Raw genomic sequence first — 18554 nt, forward strand, 5'->3', positions numbered from 1 at the left:
TATCTGCGCAAGAAGGCTGCTTTAAAAGTAGCAAGTATTAAAGTAAAAAATGCATCACAACAATTCATTACTAAACAACGGAATGAAATACAATAGCTATCAATCCTGCTAACAGGAAGCTACGAAATATAACAGGACTACATTTATATTATTATTTTGCGGGTAGAGGATTACATTTATATGGGAACATTCAAATATCCTAGGCCTGTATTTTGACCATGTAATCACAGATATGTCGTTATACCCCCACCTTTTCCTTTTACTCCGCATACAAGTTTGGTCAAACTGAAAATGGAAGTGCATTATGTTTGAACACTGAAACCCCTCCTTGCAAAAGAATCAATTATAGCACCAGTTCTAATTCAATCTGATCTCTGACTGTGAGTTATTCTTGTTCTCTATAATTTAGCTTGGGGTTTCCACTTGTGTAAAACTGTAACAAATAAAGCAGGGCATGTAGCATGGGTGCAGCTCCTGTGCTGGGCACTATTGGCATGCTTTGCACACGTATAACAGGCATGGGCAAAGGTGAGAGGGTCATGGTGTACTGCACGGCCTGGGTGTGCAGTGTGTGTATGCGTGAGGCTGTGAAGGAGAACAACAATGTGTAGCTTCTCCTCGCTTCAGTCATAAACAGAAAAATACAAAAACGAACTCAACACAAAGCTAGTGCTGGGGGAAAACCATCGAGTACCTTGTGTGCATCCTTTCTCTGGTTGATTCTTGCTATCGATTCCTCTACGACGAGCCAAGATCTGAGTCTCGTGTGTGTCCACAGGGGGAAAACAGAGGCGAGCGAGACTCCAGGCCTGTCAATCTCCTTCATTATCAGCTAAGTGAATGGTTGTTGCCAGTAAGTGAAATGGGAATTGTACATCAAGATTCACGTAGCAGAAACGAATTACCAGAGGGAGATGGGTAGTCTGCAAATGGTACAAAGGATCTCTTTTGAGCTGATCTGCTCCAAACGACTGGTTTCGAACTGAACAAGGAAATAAGCAAATGGACAAGCCATTAGAAACAACCTTGCGCAAAATAATTTGGAACATCACTATGCACTTTACTGTCATTAGAAACAACCTTGCATAATAGTATAATTTAGTTCCAAAGTATGTCCATAGGTACAGGGGTACAGATCTAGTACATTTTAGTTTCAGAGTATGTCCAGAATCATACTAAATCTACAAAACCAGTATCCTTATCTGAAAGCACCCACACAGTTCATTTGACAGATGCAGTCAGCGGTAAAAGAAAAAAGGATGTTAGCAAATTAGAGCTGCACACACACCTCCAATAGTGTTTTGGCCTGTGTAGGGAACACGAACCCCCAAACACCTCGAGCTCCTTGCCCGGTGGGGGTGGAGGCAATGGTGGCGCTTCTCATGACGCAGAGGAGGCAACGACGCGGTCGAGCGGTGCCGGCGCCGCCCCGGACGATATCAAGATCGGGCGAGACCAGGCGAGCACGCACCATCGCAGCGCCGTGGTTGGGGAGCAGCAGCGGTGTGCAGCGCGGAGGCACGGGAGAGAGGGAGAGAAAAGGGGAAATACCCTGAAGTGAGAATTTTTGGTTGCAGCTTCCTGATAAGCTTAGGCATCTTCATGCTTACTTTCACCCTGTCAAGCACAGTAATAAGCAACGTAAACATATCCTCATTGAAATTGCATCGTTGATCAAGATGACAAAACTGATGACTCAGATAACAAAACCAACCTTCAGATGGCAATTAGCAATCTTGATGTACACAGATGAAGCTCTGTTCCTTGCAAACCAAGTTGGTAGCAACACAACAGAATAAGGGGATGAGTGCTTAGACATTAAGCCATTAAACAAACTCGAAATTGCAGATCACCCTGTCAAGCACGGCATTACACCAACCAGCAGGTAGTGCTGCTACCTCCACACAAAGTTACTAATTCATCCTAAAGAAAAAATCACATCATGAGATGGAAAGGATGGAATTAAATCACTAACTCACACACTCTGCACACGGAACGGCCAACGCCGGTGTTGCTTCTCATCGTGATGGCCAAAGGTGGAGGCCGGCTCCTCGGCCCAGCTCCGGCTTTCGACAATTTGACTAACAGTCTAACACAAAGCATATTATTAACATCCATAATTTGGATTGGATAATTTAGAACAAGTGATTCAACTTCTATAATTTAACCTTGCTAATACATGATTTATTGGATAATTTGGACTGTTGTGCAAAATTTAAGAGCGGAACTAATTGTTCAATTTCTAATTTTTTACTTGGCATATCTTCTGAATAAGGTGAGGTCATTCTCTAAAGCAAATACAACAGTTTTCGGGAAAATGCTTAGAAACAGTAGCGGCAAGTTGAAGATCAAGTTGGACAGAGTAAGGTCTAAATGGCATCTCCCTTTTTCTAAAAGGCAAAAGATTGAGTAAAATCTGTATTTTGGATAGAGCAAATATATAGCTTCAGAAATAAGAACAAAGCCATGAACAGAGCATTGAGGAATCAGTATAACAATTTTGAAACACAATAATTTCGAAATCTTGCAAAATCACAACAAAAATTTATGTAGTTATGAACAATTGGAAATACATTATACTAAAGGTTGATTAAAATCTGTCTATTGGATTGAGCAAATATGTAGCTACAGAAATTTTGCAAAATCAACACAAAACAAGAATCTCATTTAATGAAAACAAATCTGTCATTACCTATGATCAGAATTAGGTATTGCGAAAATAAATCACTCTACTCGCTAGAGATCAGATAAGGAAAAGAAAACTAATGAGTGACAACTTCCAAGATATTGATCAGTTAAGGAAAAAAATTGTTGATGACATTATTAATCTATCACTTTGTAGAAAAGCATGAGAAACTATCTACCACATATACTTGCAAGTGCACCACTAAGAAAAGCAATCAGGCATGTTTTCTGGGACTCTGTCCCTGCTATTTAAAAGAACTGCACTAACAGAACAGGGCTAAGGAGGAGCAAAATAAGGACAATATCGGAAGTCATGCAAGTGGGTAGACATATGTACTGCCATAACTTGAAAATCACAAGCTTCAGCAAGAAACACATGCAAAGACGAAAAAGAGTTTCAACAAGAAACACATGTAAAGACGAAAAAAGTTTTTTTCAGCTAGCAGAAGATTACCAGTTCATCTTACCCAGGCACACTGCCATAACTTGAATGTAGCCTGTACATATTATACGTATTCACTGTTTTATTGAGATAGTATATCAACACTATAATGCTGAAAATGCAAGCAGATCAACAAAACTGCACTACAATCACCCATACACGCCACTAAATTTTATATGAGCACCTAGAACTATTTTATGGTGATAAAACAATGGAAGCACGTTGGCAACACAATTGTAAAATAAACTATATTCAAGGAAATCTGCACTTGCCCTGTTTGATAGCAAAGCATTTTCTACGTGTTCTGAGAATACCACAGTTTTTTAGACTACCATGCTGAAAAACAGCCCATGTGCGTATTCATGTACCTCTCGACACACATCTCCTGCCATGTATTGTGTGAACAAATAAATAATCTATATAATGAAAAAATTAATATAATGAACTTGAAAAAAACAATTATATCATTCTGACCAACTTTGTTCAAACACGACCAGACTCCAGACCACATTTTTTATGTCATTAGTTCTAAAAGGAGCGATAGAAGAGTGTTGGAGGTACAAATAAGAATCATTTCATATTACAAACAGAACATACCTTTGCATTAGTAGTTGTCGATTAACAATACATTCAGACATCCAATAGATCCAAAGTGCACACATAATTACAGTATAATTGTAGACCACGGGGTATCTGTTGCCAAGTTATTTATTGTTCCATGGCCTGTAAAAATGAAGAGTAGTGTAGTGCCACACTATTGTACAGGAAAATTGCTGCAACTACGAAAAGAAAAACTGTTTTTTTTTGTTTATGCACAGTATAGTGCCTGGCCATCAATATTATTGCAGTAAATGTCAGAAATCATATAAACACATATATCAGGAAGTTATTCTAATACTCTAGTAACACTAGTAAAACGCCCGTGCGTTGCTACGGGCTATACTGTATATAAATGAATTAGATAAATTATTGATATTAAAACTTATTTCTCTCTCATACACTAACCTCACGGTCGACGGCAGGTTCTCGCGATCTAGTGTAGCATAAACATGGCCATATTGGAGGGCTATACTGTATATAATAAAGGGGATTTGTTTTCACTGTATGTATGATACACTTTATGATACACTGTATGAAAAATGTAACAATGCGACAGTCCAGGCTCCCACAAATCCAGACCATATTGGAGAGAAAAATGTCTAAACTATGAACCCTGTTATCTCCAACACGCATACCCAACATAAAAACTCCACCCCATGACACACCCTTATGTTTTCCAGTCGGACCCTCCCCTTCCGCTCGGTTTTCGCCGTAGTGAGACATTTCTCGCTGGAGCCCTCTCCTTTAAAACGGGATGACGCCCACCTCACCTTCGTCATCGTGGCCTCTCTCCTTCACACCATACTTCCCCACGGAGGGATTGCATTTAGACGTCGAAAAAAACGATGGCGAGGGAGTCATGGAGGAGGGGTAGAGAACGAACCGGTGAAAGCCAAAAAAAACTGCGTACAATGTTCGCTCCGCCTGGGTCATAGAGGAGTCCCCCTGGTAGAGGAGTTTGGGGAGAAGAGGACGGCGATGTGAGGACACGTCGGGAGGATCACAAGGAAGGCACGTTGGTAGAGGAGATCAGGGAGAAGAGGACGGCAGCGCGAGGACGTCGGGATTATCGCGAGGAGGGCAGGCGATGGGAGGATTGCGTTCACATACACATTAATGGGCCAGCCCAATGATGTGATGCGATGATGTCAAAGGTGGACGAAAGATAGGAGTGGTGGGATGAGGTGGAGTGAGGCGAGACTACCAACTAAGACATTGGTAGTAGAGATTAGTAGTAGAGATTACTGAGAGTTGGTATAACATACATAATCCTTATGGAAAATGTTAGGCGGAATCTTTGAGTAAGTGAATCTATCTTGTAAACTCCATTGTAGACCATGCATACACATTATTCTCCAGAAGAACTGGTGCAGATTATTTGAAGGAGCTTGATATCCCATAGACCATAGTCCTCGTGTAGTCTTGCATTGAAAGATATAGGTATGTAAGACAGCTAGCTTGGAATGAAATAGACAATTAAATGGAAAAGAGAAGAACTGAAATGAGGTAGAACTTCCAGTAGGGTCACATCTCATTACTCAGACTAACCAAAAGTTTCAGAACCGAGTTCTTGGAGCTCTTTGTCTTTGAGGTCATCATTCTTTATAATCTAAAACGTGAACATTTGGTTGGTAAAGAACATTACGTGTTAAATATAACATGTTATAGCAAGCCTAATATCAGGACCACCTCTCATGGGCACAATCAAATTCCTAAAGCCTCTTTTTTTATCAGATGCATAATGCACATCACTTACCAAGGAAGATTTTAGCCTCTTCAACATAACAATCGGTATCCCTTGTCAAAGCTCACACCAAAATAATTGCACGTGTAATCATTCTACCATTTGATTGATAGACTGAAAATAAGTACACAAAAGATAGGAGCTACTCACATTCAAACTTCTGCCACAAGCTCGTTGATGGTCATGCCCCTTCAACATGTTCACACATAGTGCGTCAAAAAATAATATTCCTCCAACCAGCCCATACAGAATGCCTCAAATTGGCATGATAAAACAAATCCAGATTGCATTATTCATTGAAATGATAGAAAATGGAAACATCCCAAACCAATATGTATGTAGAACCTAAAATTATATCTTATGTATCAAAACGACTATACAACCTTCCAAAAAGCGAAGGAGGACCATGCATAATACAATACTCCTTTCCAGCGCTTTACGTCGTCCGCCTCCCAATGCATCCTTGGTCATCTCCATGGCCTACAGGAGGCGCTTCACCTACAGCAGAATTTCGAGATAGGAATCCCTTCTTCACCTACAGCAAAATTTCGAGATCCCAACACTATCAGGCTAATACAAGGATCCATGAGAAGTGTGAATGCACCAACGTCTCCGGGTATGCATGGACCATACGTGTAACTGATTTGGGAAACGTAGGCGGCGATGCTAGCATGGCCGACGGCACATGATGCATCTATAGTGAGACCGGCGGCGGTCAGCAGCACCGTGGCGGCCCAATTCGATAAGCCCGGCGGTCGAGTACCTGGAAGGCCAGTAGCCCACGCCCACGACGTTGGCAAAGTAGCTCGGGATGGCAGCGACAAATCGCTAGGTCACCCGTGTCAGTGACCTTGAGGCGCCGTTGGCGCGAAGGGGAGCATGTTTCCACTGTCGCAGATCTCCCATGCGACATCAATGGTCGACAGCATCAGCCTCTCTCGATGGACCGGATCTTCCCTGTCGCGGTATTCGGGGGAGAGGGGGTAGGCAATGCCAAACAGAGGAGGGAGAGGCTTGACCTGGCATGTTCTTGAGCGGTTTGACAGTTCTTTTTTTCAAGGATAGCTGAATGCCCTTGCGTTGCTATGGGACATCCAAGATATATATATTGATCAATAACCAGAAGGTTATTAATTCTACTTCACAAACTTCGACAATGCATGCACATTTTAATTTTCGATAAAAAACAAAGGTAACAAACTCCTATAACAGTGGATAAAATACAAGAATCAGTCTAACTGAAAATACCACGTCTACCTTAGAACGTCTATAATATCAATTAAGAAGTCTGCTACAAAACTTACTAACAGGTGGAAAAGGGGCAGCTAGTATCTCTCCAACAAACAAAATCATACCATACAAAATAGATTGCCTGCAGTCAATAAAACAGTAGTAGGGCATCTGAACAAAAAAATACATAGGGAAAATGGAACATGTCGTTTCGAAGTTTACATTAATCCTGTCAATGTTAACCACAATACTGAAGATAGGCCATAATGGCCACATGACCATCTGCACTGTACTGATAACGGAACTGCATGTCTTCATTGCTATCATTATAGATTAACATATTTAATTGTTTCAGCACAAAGGTTCCATAATGTCAGGGTAAATTCAAGAATCTTCACACGCACTTAATAGACCATGTAATAGCATGTTGAAAACTACGCAGGAAAAGCATGGTTCCGAGATACTTAAGTCTTGAGGTCAGTTCAGTCTTACCACGAAAATGAAGACCATATGATGTCTGGTGCAGCTCCCTATTCATCAGTAGAGAATCCTTTGATTTATTTACATGAAGATTCTTATTGGGCATGGCTGGATCAATCCGAGTATATATATCTGGATGATTTATTCCACACATGTGAAGCAGATATTGGAGATTATTAAGATTCTAACTTATTCCAAACTTTATTTATTTTTATCCCAGTTCTAGACTTCTAATGTCTGTGAAAGAAGAAAATCTTGACCGGAACACAAAATGGCAACAAATAAGAAAGAGTTATCACCGAAGCAATGCAGTTAAGAGTTCCGAATACCTTTCAGAAAGAAGTGACATATATTAGCATATTTTATCAGAACAATTCAATCTGCAAATTAGCAAACATGGACATTCCAGTGCATAGTAGTACGAAAAAAGGTGAAAAACAAGTGAACTGTGACACAATGTAACAGCTGAATCAACAATGACATGTTAGAATGCGAAAATATTGGAGATGAGAATTCCATTGACCTCTTGTTGGACTCTTCAAATCAGATCACTGATGGCGCTTCCAGCAGCGAGGCTTCCCCACGACAAGGCATCTTTCTGGCTATTGTAACTCTGGAGGATTATGCCATCAGTAGATAATCTACCAAGACCTAAGGCTTCTCCATCCGGCCACGGCTGCAGCTGCGTCCACATCGCCATGGATGCTCCACCATATCCGCCTGGACGAGCGCAGGCTCTTCATCACCAACCTCTTGTTTAGCCACGATGCCACGGTGGCCACCAGGCAGCTTGAAGCCACAAACGACATGCTTGAGCACACATCGCCATGTTGGGGGGCACACCTGACAGCGACACCACGCAACGCGTCATGGCGGCGTTCATGGAGGCGTTGACGCGATGCTAGCTCCCCGCATGGGCTGGCCTGTGCAGGGCACTACTCCTACCCCGTGCAGCGCCCACGCCACCATCGCACCCTATACCATGCAATCAAATTGGCAGATAGAGTGCAAAATAATGGAACAAAATTGACAGAAAGATGAACAATGTGCAAGTAGCAACCTCAAAATAGGAGGACTACTCATTTTGAAGTTTCAGAAGAGTTGATCTCAGAAAACTTCAATTGAACGCAAGGCCGAGTAGCAATGTACCCGAATCAGCAGCCTGATTTTTAGATGGTGTAGCTGGCAAATCTTCAAATCTAGTCCCCAAGAAGGAAATCAAGAGCAGATCATGAAGTTAATATACAGAGCTTCCAGAAATCACACATTCACCTACATCCAAAATGAAGCCTCCACCTGCCAAAATCACATGCCTAGTTCTTATAGTGTCCCAAAGGCAGTATGTAAGGCAGCGGAATGGATGATCAAATCATAAAACACAATCTAGTATTTACCAGCGATTCAGTATCCTGCACGTCGGACTGGATCTCAGAGAGCCTCTGCTTCATCTTGTCTACTTAGATCTCACCATGTAAGATGAAACCAACAACAGCGAATAGAAATAGGCACGGGAAGAGAGGGTGGCGATCTTGGCGAAGACCTCGCAGACACAGAGTCACAGTACTGGCGCTTGTAGCCCTGGAACACCTCGCTGCTTATGATTGCTCCTCTTGATCGCCTTTCATGGCATGTATTAAAGATAAATGGTAGCTAACCAGACCTGGCCGCTGCCACCGCCGAGAGGAGGTTGAGTAGTCAACCATTTGCGTAGGTAAAAGCTGATATGTACGTCCTTGATCCATCGCCCACCGTCCAGGATTGATCCATGCACTTGAGACAATACTGGGTGCGCATCGAAGCAGACTTCATGGCTATGTCCCGGATCCACCGCCCTCTGTCCTGCTTGACCCATCCACAGGAATCAACACCGGACACACCGGCTCGTCATCGATGCCTACGAGCTGTTTCATTGCGAGGTCAAGGGGGACCGCGGAAGGGCTGCACTGGTGCCTGTGCTACGTGCTACTCGCTAGCGGCGTCAACTGGGAAGGGGCGGCTAGGGTTTGAACAGGGAGGAGGAGACACGGCTTGCGTGGATTTTTCATTGCTTGCGTGCGTGGGTATGACGGTCTTGCTGGTTCTTTCGCCGGATCGCATGAGGGTGGGACCACGTAATTAAGAAGAACGAATCACGTCTGAGTTTCAAAAAAAAAAGAACGAAACACGTTTGGGGTGGAACGTACGCAGGGAAAACTAACAGCACGCGGGAGGGAGGCTCGACGAAGGGTTCGACGACGTAAGACGGGAAACGAAGCACTGCGTTTCTTTTGGGTATTATTATTATTATTATTATTATTATTATTATTATTAGAGAATTAGAGATTAGAGATAGAGATTAGAGATTATTTGTTTCCTGAAAATCTATTACTTGTTTCCTAAAGCAAATTGCATTAATGAGAGAGATCCGTTGATTTGGCTAAGGTAGGAAAGAATCTATTATTTGTTTGCTAAAGCAAATTGCATTAATGGAAGAGATCCGTTGATTTGGCTAAGGTAGGAAAGAATCTATTATTTGTTTCCTATATAAAGCAAATTGCATTAATGAGAGAGATTCGTTGATTTGGCTAAGGTAGGAAAGTTAGATCCGTGATCTTTTGTCATTAGGAAAGTGTTGAAAATAAACCGTTCCGGACTACCAACTTCTCCATTTGGTTTTTTTTTCGCTGGTTAATTTTCGTAGGTTTTTTTCGCTGGATTGTCTTGGGTGCGATCGGAGGTTAGGCCCTGGAGTGCGTGGGGCGGGTGGGGGCTTCGGTACGCGGTTTTTTCGGTTCGTGGCGGCTCAGTGTAAGGTGGGACGAGGTATCAAAAAAAACCATGGAAAATGGGACGAAAAAAAACCTGGAAGCGAGACTACCAACTGCTTCATTAGAAGTAGAGATAATATAATAACTAATATATTAACAACACTATTGCTTGAAGGGTCCAATCAGAAGCTCCTATTTATTTTAGTCTGCCAAGCAATCTGTGTGTGCTGCAATCTTCAAGCAAAATTTACTTTTTGCATAGATCACAATAATAAAGGCAACAAACGGAAGATTCATGAATTTGTTGCTGATACCCAGATAGAAAATTGAAGGCAGCCTACCTCATCTTCCCAAGTTGATTGTGAGACTTACTTTATTCCAGAACGTGATGTCCATGTGCCACCAAAATGGCTCCCAAGGATGGCACTACTTGCTAGTTATTCCAGAGTTGATAGTGAGAACATTCCACATCTGCAGCCATAAAAAATAATCAATTGAATGGAGTCCTTATAACGGGGAAACATAATTTGAAGGCAGCAATCCTTGATATCCATCAGTTCTGACACAACAATAGCAAATAGGAGAAGTTAAGAAAGATCTAAAACCAGGTGTGCTGCTCCAATGAATCTGTGTGTAACAAGAACGAGAGGTCGGGGAAGAGAGAGAGGGTACAAAGGGGAGAGGGGGAGTACATGCGTGTCAAGGGTAGCCTGGCCTCGCCGACGTGCGTCCCTCCCGCTCCAGATCAGGAACCTGGGAGAAGGTGAGGAAAGGTGGCGACAAGGTGCATGCCAGCGCGGCTGCTGCTCCCCTTATCTTGTCGAGGCCAGACTGAGGACGCGTTGCGGCTGCTGCTCCTCTCCTCTTGCTGACGCAGGCGGTCCATGGTGGACACAGGCGAGGAGGAGGCCCCGCCGCCGCCGGGCTTGTCCACCACCATGGATTTCTCTCCGATGCGGCAGGGATTTGGGGCAGGGATGCGGCAACAGCAGGAGCGGAGGTGGCGGCGACATAAAGGCAAGGTTGTGACTACAAGTTCTTCAGGGTTTATATGTTCAATGAGAGTATCAGTATAGTCTTTTTGCATTTACCAGTATCTCTCATTCTAGGTTCTATTGGTAGATGCAAAGCAAGAGTCGAGGTCAAAAATAAAGGTCTTAACTTTCATGCAACTGATAAACAACAATACCCAAATAGGACGACCTATGATATACCTCTTAGACATTTTGACAGCAGATTGAACTGCCAAAATATCTTACATTCAGGAATGGAGGGAGTATTACCCAGTTGCCAACAACTTACAAAACTCGATCATGCACACCAAAAAATATACCAAGATTCAATTAGCCAACAAACCTGTAATTCACAGAAATGCTAGAACATACATAATCTTGCCAACCATTCAAATGACTTAAAGCCCATGGCAAAACAAACTCTGAAGAGTTCAACATGGAATTCAAGATACAATATATTAAAGGTTCCAGAACCAAAACATTATCTAGGGCAAAACATCATCCAAGGTAATCATCTAAACAAGAACACTCCTTAAGATTCTGGAAATGGACCAACACAGTAATACAAAGCTATGCAGGATCTTTGTCAAGCAGCTTATCGCTTCTTGGAGACACCAACAGTCTTTCCTCTCCTGCCTGTAGTCTTGGTGTGCTGACCACGGACACGCACGCCCCAGTAGTGCCGCAGACCGCGATGGTTCCTGGAAAAGAGAGGAGTTTCAAGCATAAGTGATCACTTACACATCTATACAGTAGGACAATGCTGCTGCAACAGTTAAGTTAAGGAATCAGCCATCAGCATACATCTCTTGGAAACAAAGCATCGATATACAGAACAGCTGGGTCACATACAAGGTACAATAGAAGGGTACACATGAATACATTGACAATCATCAATTACCAGATTACAAGACAGAAATTATGAAATTAAGTCAACAAGAGAATAGGGCAGACTTTAAAATCTGGACACAAGTAGTAGAAAACAAGTTCCAACAGGTTGACTAAATTGAACTGTTATATAACAGTAAGTTAGAGCTGGCACAAGTTCCAGGTAATATCCATCAATACATTGCTAGCATGCTGTGTTTCTGTAGAAATAAGCATCAATTCACTATCTAAGCAAAAAGCTAGCCCAAATGTCTAAGCAGACTAGCACAGGCACATAGAATTTAGCACATGATGCTAGTACTTGCTACCCTGACATTTCAGACATTCTGGTGTTTAGGAGATTTGACTTCCAGCAGAAAACTCGTCAATCAACAACCTAGCAAATAATGACAAATTAAACTGTCTACTACCATGCAAGACACATACTGCTAGTACTAATATGCGAAATGCAAGCATCATCAGTAGCTGAATCTAACACAAAGTCATATATATCAAGCAATAGTAAGGGGCAAAAAGAAAAGAGGGAACGGCGAGGTTATACCTGATCTTCTTGAGCCTCTCAAGGTCATCCCTGAGCTTCATGTCCACGGCGTTGGACACGACCTGGGAGAACCTCCCGTCCTTGTAATCCTTCTTCCTGTTGAGGAACCAATCCGGCACCTTGAACTGGCGCGGGTTGTGCACCACCGCCATCAGACGGTCCATCTCCTCCGCGGAAAGCTCTCCGGCCCTGCACACCCACACAAACAAAGCGCACGGATCAGCACCACACCCACCACGGCGAGATCTGGCGAGAAAGGGGGGCGGACGGGTTCCTCACCTCTTGTTCATGTCGATGTCGGCCTTCTTGCAGACGATGTTGGAGAAGCGGCGGCCCACACCCTTGATGGAGGTCAGCGCGAACATGATCTTCTGCTTACCATCGACGTTGGTGTTGAGCACACGCAGGATGTGCTGGAACTCCTCACCCGCGATCAGCGACTGCGGCCAAGGAAGATTCACGGATGTCAGCACACGAGGAGGGATCCGCGAGAGGTGGAGGACGGCGGAGAAGGGAGGGGGGAGACGCTTACCATGGCTGCAGTCGGCGGCGGCGGCGACGGCGGCGGCGGCTGGGGCGGTCGGGGGCAGGAAGGGAGGAGGTGCGTTCGCGTCTAGGGTTTTGGAGCCGGGGTCGCGGGGATGAATTTTATATACCCGAGGTGAAACCCTGGTGCTTCATCGGACGGCTGTGATCTGCGGGAGGGATGCCGATCCCTGCGGGCTCTGTAAATGGGCGGCTTTCTTGGGCTCTATTGGAACGGGCCTTTTTCTGGACTTTCTTGGGCTCTTTTTGAACGGGCCGTTGGGGGAGCTCTGCCTCGCCTCGCAGGAGCATTTGCTCTTTATTGTTACCCCTCAAAAAAAATTGCTCTTTATTGTCTCAAAAAAACAATTTTGCTCTTTCGTTTCTTTCTCAAAAAAAAAAGTTTTGCTCGCAGACCTAGATTAATAGTATTACAAACTACTGTATATCTGTAGCATTATGCCAAGTAGTATATTATTGCAACTTGAATTCATTTGGGTAGCAGACCTAGATGAATAGTATTACAAACTACTGGAGTACATCCAAGTATATTAATGGAAACTCAATTCATTTGGGTGGCAGAGACACCACAAAAAAAACTCTGAAGGTAAACAGTGGGTGGGAGTTGAACATAAAACTCTACACTGTTGAAGGACTTCGCATGGCCCCTACCACTCCCAGCGGGACGTGCATCCCGTTCCAGGATATACGCAACTCCGGGTCGAGGTAGCCACAGGTTCCTTGCACGAGCGTGACGAACTGTGACTCGTCTGCTGGTGCTAGGATGGAGGCGCCGAAGTCGGAGACCTTGGCCGTGAGGCCACCATCGAGGAGGATGTTGGAGGACTTGACGTCGCCATGGAGGATGGGTGGTGACGCCCAAGAGTGCAGGTAGGCGAGAGCTTCAGCAGAATCATGGGCAATCTACAGACGAGCTGCTAGGGAGATGCGCTTGACGGGGCTGCCATGGATGAGTTGGTACAACGTGCCATCTCGGACGAACTCGTACACCAACATGGGCACTTCAACCTCGAGGCAGCATCCCAACAACTTGACGATGTTCCTGTGGTTTATCTGAGATAGGATCAACATCTCCCGACCGAACTCTTTCTTGTTCTTCTCGTCGATGGTCTTGCATCTTTTGACGACAACCTCGACGCCACTGTCGAGAAGCCCCCTGTAGACGGTGCCATGTCCTCCATAGCCGATGATGTGCTTCTCGTCAAACTTGTCGGTGGCTTGCTGTAGCTCCTCCGAGAATATCTTGAAAGAAACTCCTTGTTGTGACTTCATTTTTTCAAATAGAAGCATGTCGCCATGCTGCCGAAAATACTTATGTTTGATGGACTCTGTCCTTCGTCTTTCCTTAACAAGGTATCCGCAGGTGAAGAGAACTGATGACCCACAAGTATAGGGGATCTATCGTAGTCCTTTCGATAAGTAAGAGTGTCGAACCCAACGAGGAGCAGAAGGAAATGATAAGCGGTTTCCAGCAAGGTATTCTCTGCAAGTACTGAAATAAGTGGTAACAGATAGTTTTGTGATGAGATAATTTGTAACGAGCAACAAGTAACAAAAATAAATAAGGTGCAGCAAGGTGGCCCAATCCTTTTTGTAGCAAAGGACAAGCCTGGACAAACTCTTATATGATGTAAAGCGCTCCCGAGGACACATGGGAATATCGTCAAGCTAGTTTTCATCATGCTCATATGATTCGCGTTCGGTACTTTGATAATTTGGTATGTGGGTGGACCGGTGCTTGGGTGCTGCCCTTACTTGGACAAGCATCCCACTTATGATTAACCTCTATTGCAAGCATCCGCAAATACAACAAAAGTATTAAGGTAAACCTAACCATAGCATGAAACATATGGATCCAAATCAGCCCCTTACGAAGCAACGCATAAACTAGGGTTTAAACTTCTGTCACTCTAGCAACCCATCATCTACTTATTACTTCCCAATGCCTTCCTCTAGGCCCAAACAATGGTGAAGTGTCATGTAGTCGACGTTCACATAACACCACTAGAGAAGAACAACATACATCTCATCAAAATATCAAACGAATACCAAATTCACATGACTACTAATAGCAAGACTTCTCCCATGTCCTCAGGAACAAAAGTGACTACTCACAAAGCATAAACATGATCATAATCAGAGGGGTATGAATGTGCATATAGGATCTGAACATATGATCTTCCACCAATTAAACCAACTAGCATCAACTACAAGGAGTAATTAACACTACTAGCAACCTACTAGCACCAATCCCGGACTTGAAGACAACAATTGGATACAAGAGATGAACTAGGGTTTTGAGATGAGATGGTGCTGATGAAGATGTTGATGGAGATTGCCCTCTCCCAATGAGAGGAGCGTTGGTGATGACGATGGCGATGATTTCCCCCTCCGGGAGGAAAGTTTCACCGGCATAACAGCCCCGCCAGAACCCTAGATTGGTTCTGCCTCGTGGCGACGGAGTTTCGTCCGAGAAGATGGCTTATGATTATTTTCCCATCGAAAAAGTCCATATAGCAGAAGATGGTCACCAAAGGGTCACCAGGGGGCCCACGAGGTAGGGGGCGCGCCCAGGGGGGTAGGGCGCGCCCCCCACCCTCGTGGGCAGGGTGTGGCCCCCCTGGTGAAGTTCTTGCGCTCAATGTTTTTTTATATATTTGGAAAATATCATCCGTGAAGTTTCAGGACTTTTGGAGTTGTGCAGAATATGTCTCTAATATTTGCTCCTTTTCCAGCCAGAATCCCACCTGCCGGCATTCTCCCTCTTTATGTAAACCTTGTAGAATAAGAGAGAATAGGCATAAATATTGTGACATAATGTGTAATAACAACCCATAATGCAATAAATATTGATATAAAAGCATGATGCAAAATGGGCGTATCAAGAACCACAAGGGCAACAAATCCGATACTTGCACCTGCGTAAGTACACGTCAATTTAGAACCCAGGCCAAACAGATAGCAGATTACTCAGGATAATACAAGTCTCCTAGTATATCGGTTATAATAAATCTTATATTATGGGACAGATGGAGTATTTCTTAGTATATTGAAGAGAGAAATTGATTGACATACCAACGGTAGGCATCACCCAAGCATGCCTTTGATATGGCACGCAAACACCCTAGATCATCTGCTTTCCTGGTGGGCAGGGACATGTGAAACTTCCCACCGTGTTGGCGCACATACCCACGCAAGGATAAGTGGCACTGTCAAGACACTCATCGATATCTGCAATGACAAATTTGAAGCTAGATCAGCTAACTTTCTCAAAAACTCGGTAAATCTGTCACAAACTCTTACGACACAATCAATTAGAGAGGCAGAGAGCTAGAAGACCTGTGCATCCGCCATTGATGTATGGTACCCAGCTGAGCACTTGCAGCGGTAACCAGGCTGGTTCGGGGAGTTGACACATTCGTTGTTCCGATCAGTACATGCGTAGGAGCTCATGTTTCTCTTGGCTTCATCACACGACCAGGGTCCTATGTTCCAGTCCAACACGGGCGGGGGTTTCCCCTTGTAAGTCTCGTTGAACACTGTCGATGTTAGGTATGTGGTGCTGAAACTAAAGCCCGCCTTCTCCATCATCACAACGTAGCTGCAGGGCTGATCAGGGTCTGTGCTATTGTAATACTCGTTTAGATATGATTGAAAGTAGTTCAAATTCTTCGGGATGTCCGCCTGGAAGCAGCCACCGCGGCGGGAGCATGTGCCGTTTAAGGGTCTCCCGTTGCATGTCGAGTATCATCCTATTACGGCCTACATGATTTTTTGAGCGTGATGAGGAACATCGTTCCCTTATCACCATTCTAACTTTAATCAAGAACAATAATCAAGAGATAGCTTGGAAATACTATTAAGTAGCCACATTTGTGTTCATCATTTTTAGCGAGGACATATTGAATGCTAATGCCTTGATACCTACGGGATAATCGCCCCTCCTTGAAAGAATAGTCACTCATTGAATCCCATTAATATATTCTTCAAACTTATTCAATTTAAGGATTCTTATCATAATTTATACTTACAAAAGACATTTATTTTGAAACGGAGGGATCTGTTTTGCTAATTTGAACCTCTAATATCAAATTCAAGAACAAGTAGGCAAACAAAATGAGTTGTACTAATTGTATTTAACCCAAGATTATGTACACCCATTTTTTTCCTTTGGGATGGAATTGTCCCCACTGTGAACATAGTATAACTTGGGTGGTTAGCGGAGGTGGTTCTGCCCCTAGCTCACCAAGAACCAAATCAACCTCTAGTTTAACGTTTTGTTGTCACATCGATGCAGCTATTCTTTTGAAGGGGCGATGATTCCGTTGGCATCAAGGCGCCTATAGTGACTTCTTCAATTTCTAGCCCTGTCAATTTTAGTCTTATAGTTGCTCATATATAGTTGTGCGGGGTGCATATGTATGGTGGTGTGCCTCTATGGTTGTATATGTTCTAAGAAAATGAAAGTGTCCCATTTGTCTGGCCCACTTACCCCACCTCCTCATGCTTGCCGTACTTTGTGAACTTGTCTTCCTCGAGCAACTCCTCCTCTATTAGGCCACGTTCCGGTTAGGAGGGATTAGCTGGGATTAATGGGATTGAGCTGGCAATCCTCATTAAGCTGAACTAAACCTTCCTAAGCCGAACATATACCCTTAAGGAAGTGCCCTCACTAATAAAAGACGCACCTAAATGCACATTTAAACCACACCATGGCTACACACACAATATAATTGTATATATCATGAAAAAAATTATCAACAGACATGGTATTCTATATATTTTGACAGTACACATCCTGATTTTTATATACGAGCAAAGAAAAATAAAATGAAAATGATAGAGGCACGTTGTATATATAAAGTGCATCTTTTATACTCCCTCCGTTTCAAAATAAATGTCTCAAGTTTAATACTACCTCCGGAAATACTTGTCATCAAAATGGATAAAAAGGGATGTATCATACATCCCTTTTTATCCATTTTGATGACAAGTATTTTCGAACAGATGAAGTACAATTTTGTACATCCCTTTTTATCCATTTTGATGACAAGTATTTTCGAACAGAGGAAGTACAATTTTGTACAAAGTTGAGACATTTTTGGGATGGAGGGAGTACTAGCCAAAGGAGTAGGAGAGTAGTAGGTTGTTGTACTTACAGAGACACCCCTCGCATAGCCCAACGAGTTGCACGAGAGACATGATTCAGGACCATGGTTCAGCTGAACCTATGGTCTATGTCGTACGATTTAACATCCTACTACATGTGGATCTGTGACATGCATGCCAACTGCATTTTTTAATCAATCATGCATGGATCCTCATGAATAGACATGTATGTCAACTGTGTTTTTTAATCAACCATGCATGGATCTTCATGAATAGTGTCTAGAAATCAATGATGTCGAGCGTAGGTTCAGCTGAATCATGGTTTCGTAAAACATTTTCACGAGTTGCACCCGATGACGAAGAGCTTGCTGTCCACGTCCGAGAACCAGCAGGGCAGCCGTGTCATGTCCACCCACGCACGATTGCGGTGCCATATCTCGCCGTTGGCCGGGTTGTAGCACCTGATCCAGACCTTGCTGTCCGGCACGGAGATCCTCGTCACCTCGAGGTTTCGGCCGATGATGGGCAT

General features: G+C 43.6%; 1 protein-coding gene and 1 pseudogene across 1 annotated transcript; both read right to left on the reverse strand.

Moving 5' to 3' along the window:
• Window positions 1-11310: 11310 nt before the first annotated feature.
• Window positions 11311-13057, reverse strand: LOC123105378 (40S ribosomal protein S18). Its single transcript, XM_044527435.1, has 4 exons — window positions 12903-13057; window positions 12650-12810; window positions 12371-12559; window positions 11311-11642 (listed from the first exon to the last, which is right to left on the reverse strand). Exons 1-4 carry the CDS (start codon window positions 12903-12905, stop codon window positions 11537-11539), a joined length of 459 nt encoding a protein of 152 aa, XP_044383370.1. The 5' UTR covers window positions 12906-13057; the 3' UTR covers window positions 11311-11536.
• Window positions 13058-13534: 477 nt separating this feature from the next.
• Window positions 13535-18554, reverse strand: LOC123101647 (wall-associated receptor kinase 3-like; annotated as a pseudogene).

This window comes from Triticum aestivum, chromosome 5A (genome assembly GCF_018294505.1).
Source record: "Triticum aestivum cultivar Chinese Spring chromosome 5A, IWGSC CS RefSeq v2.1, whole genome shotgun sequence".
NCBI lineage: Eukaryota > Viridiplantae > Streptophyta > Magnoliopsida > Poales > Poaceae > Triticum > Triticum aestivum.

Excerpts from the sequence above, each read along its gene's own strand:
- LOC123105378 (XM_044527435.1), bottom strand. Across the intron at positions 12,560-12,649 it reads GACATCGACATGAACAAGAG|GGCCGGAGAGCTTTCCGCGG; the intron begins GTGAGGAACCCG and ends GTGGGTGTGCAG. Across the intron at positions 11,643-12,370 it reads GAGAGGCTCAAGAAGATCAG|GAACCATCGCGGTCTGCGGC; the intron begins GTATAACCTCGC and ends TCTCTTTTCCAG.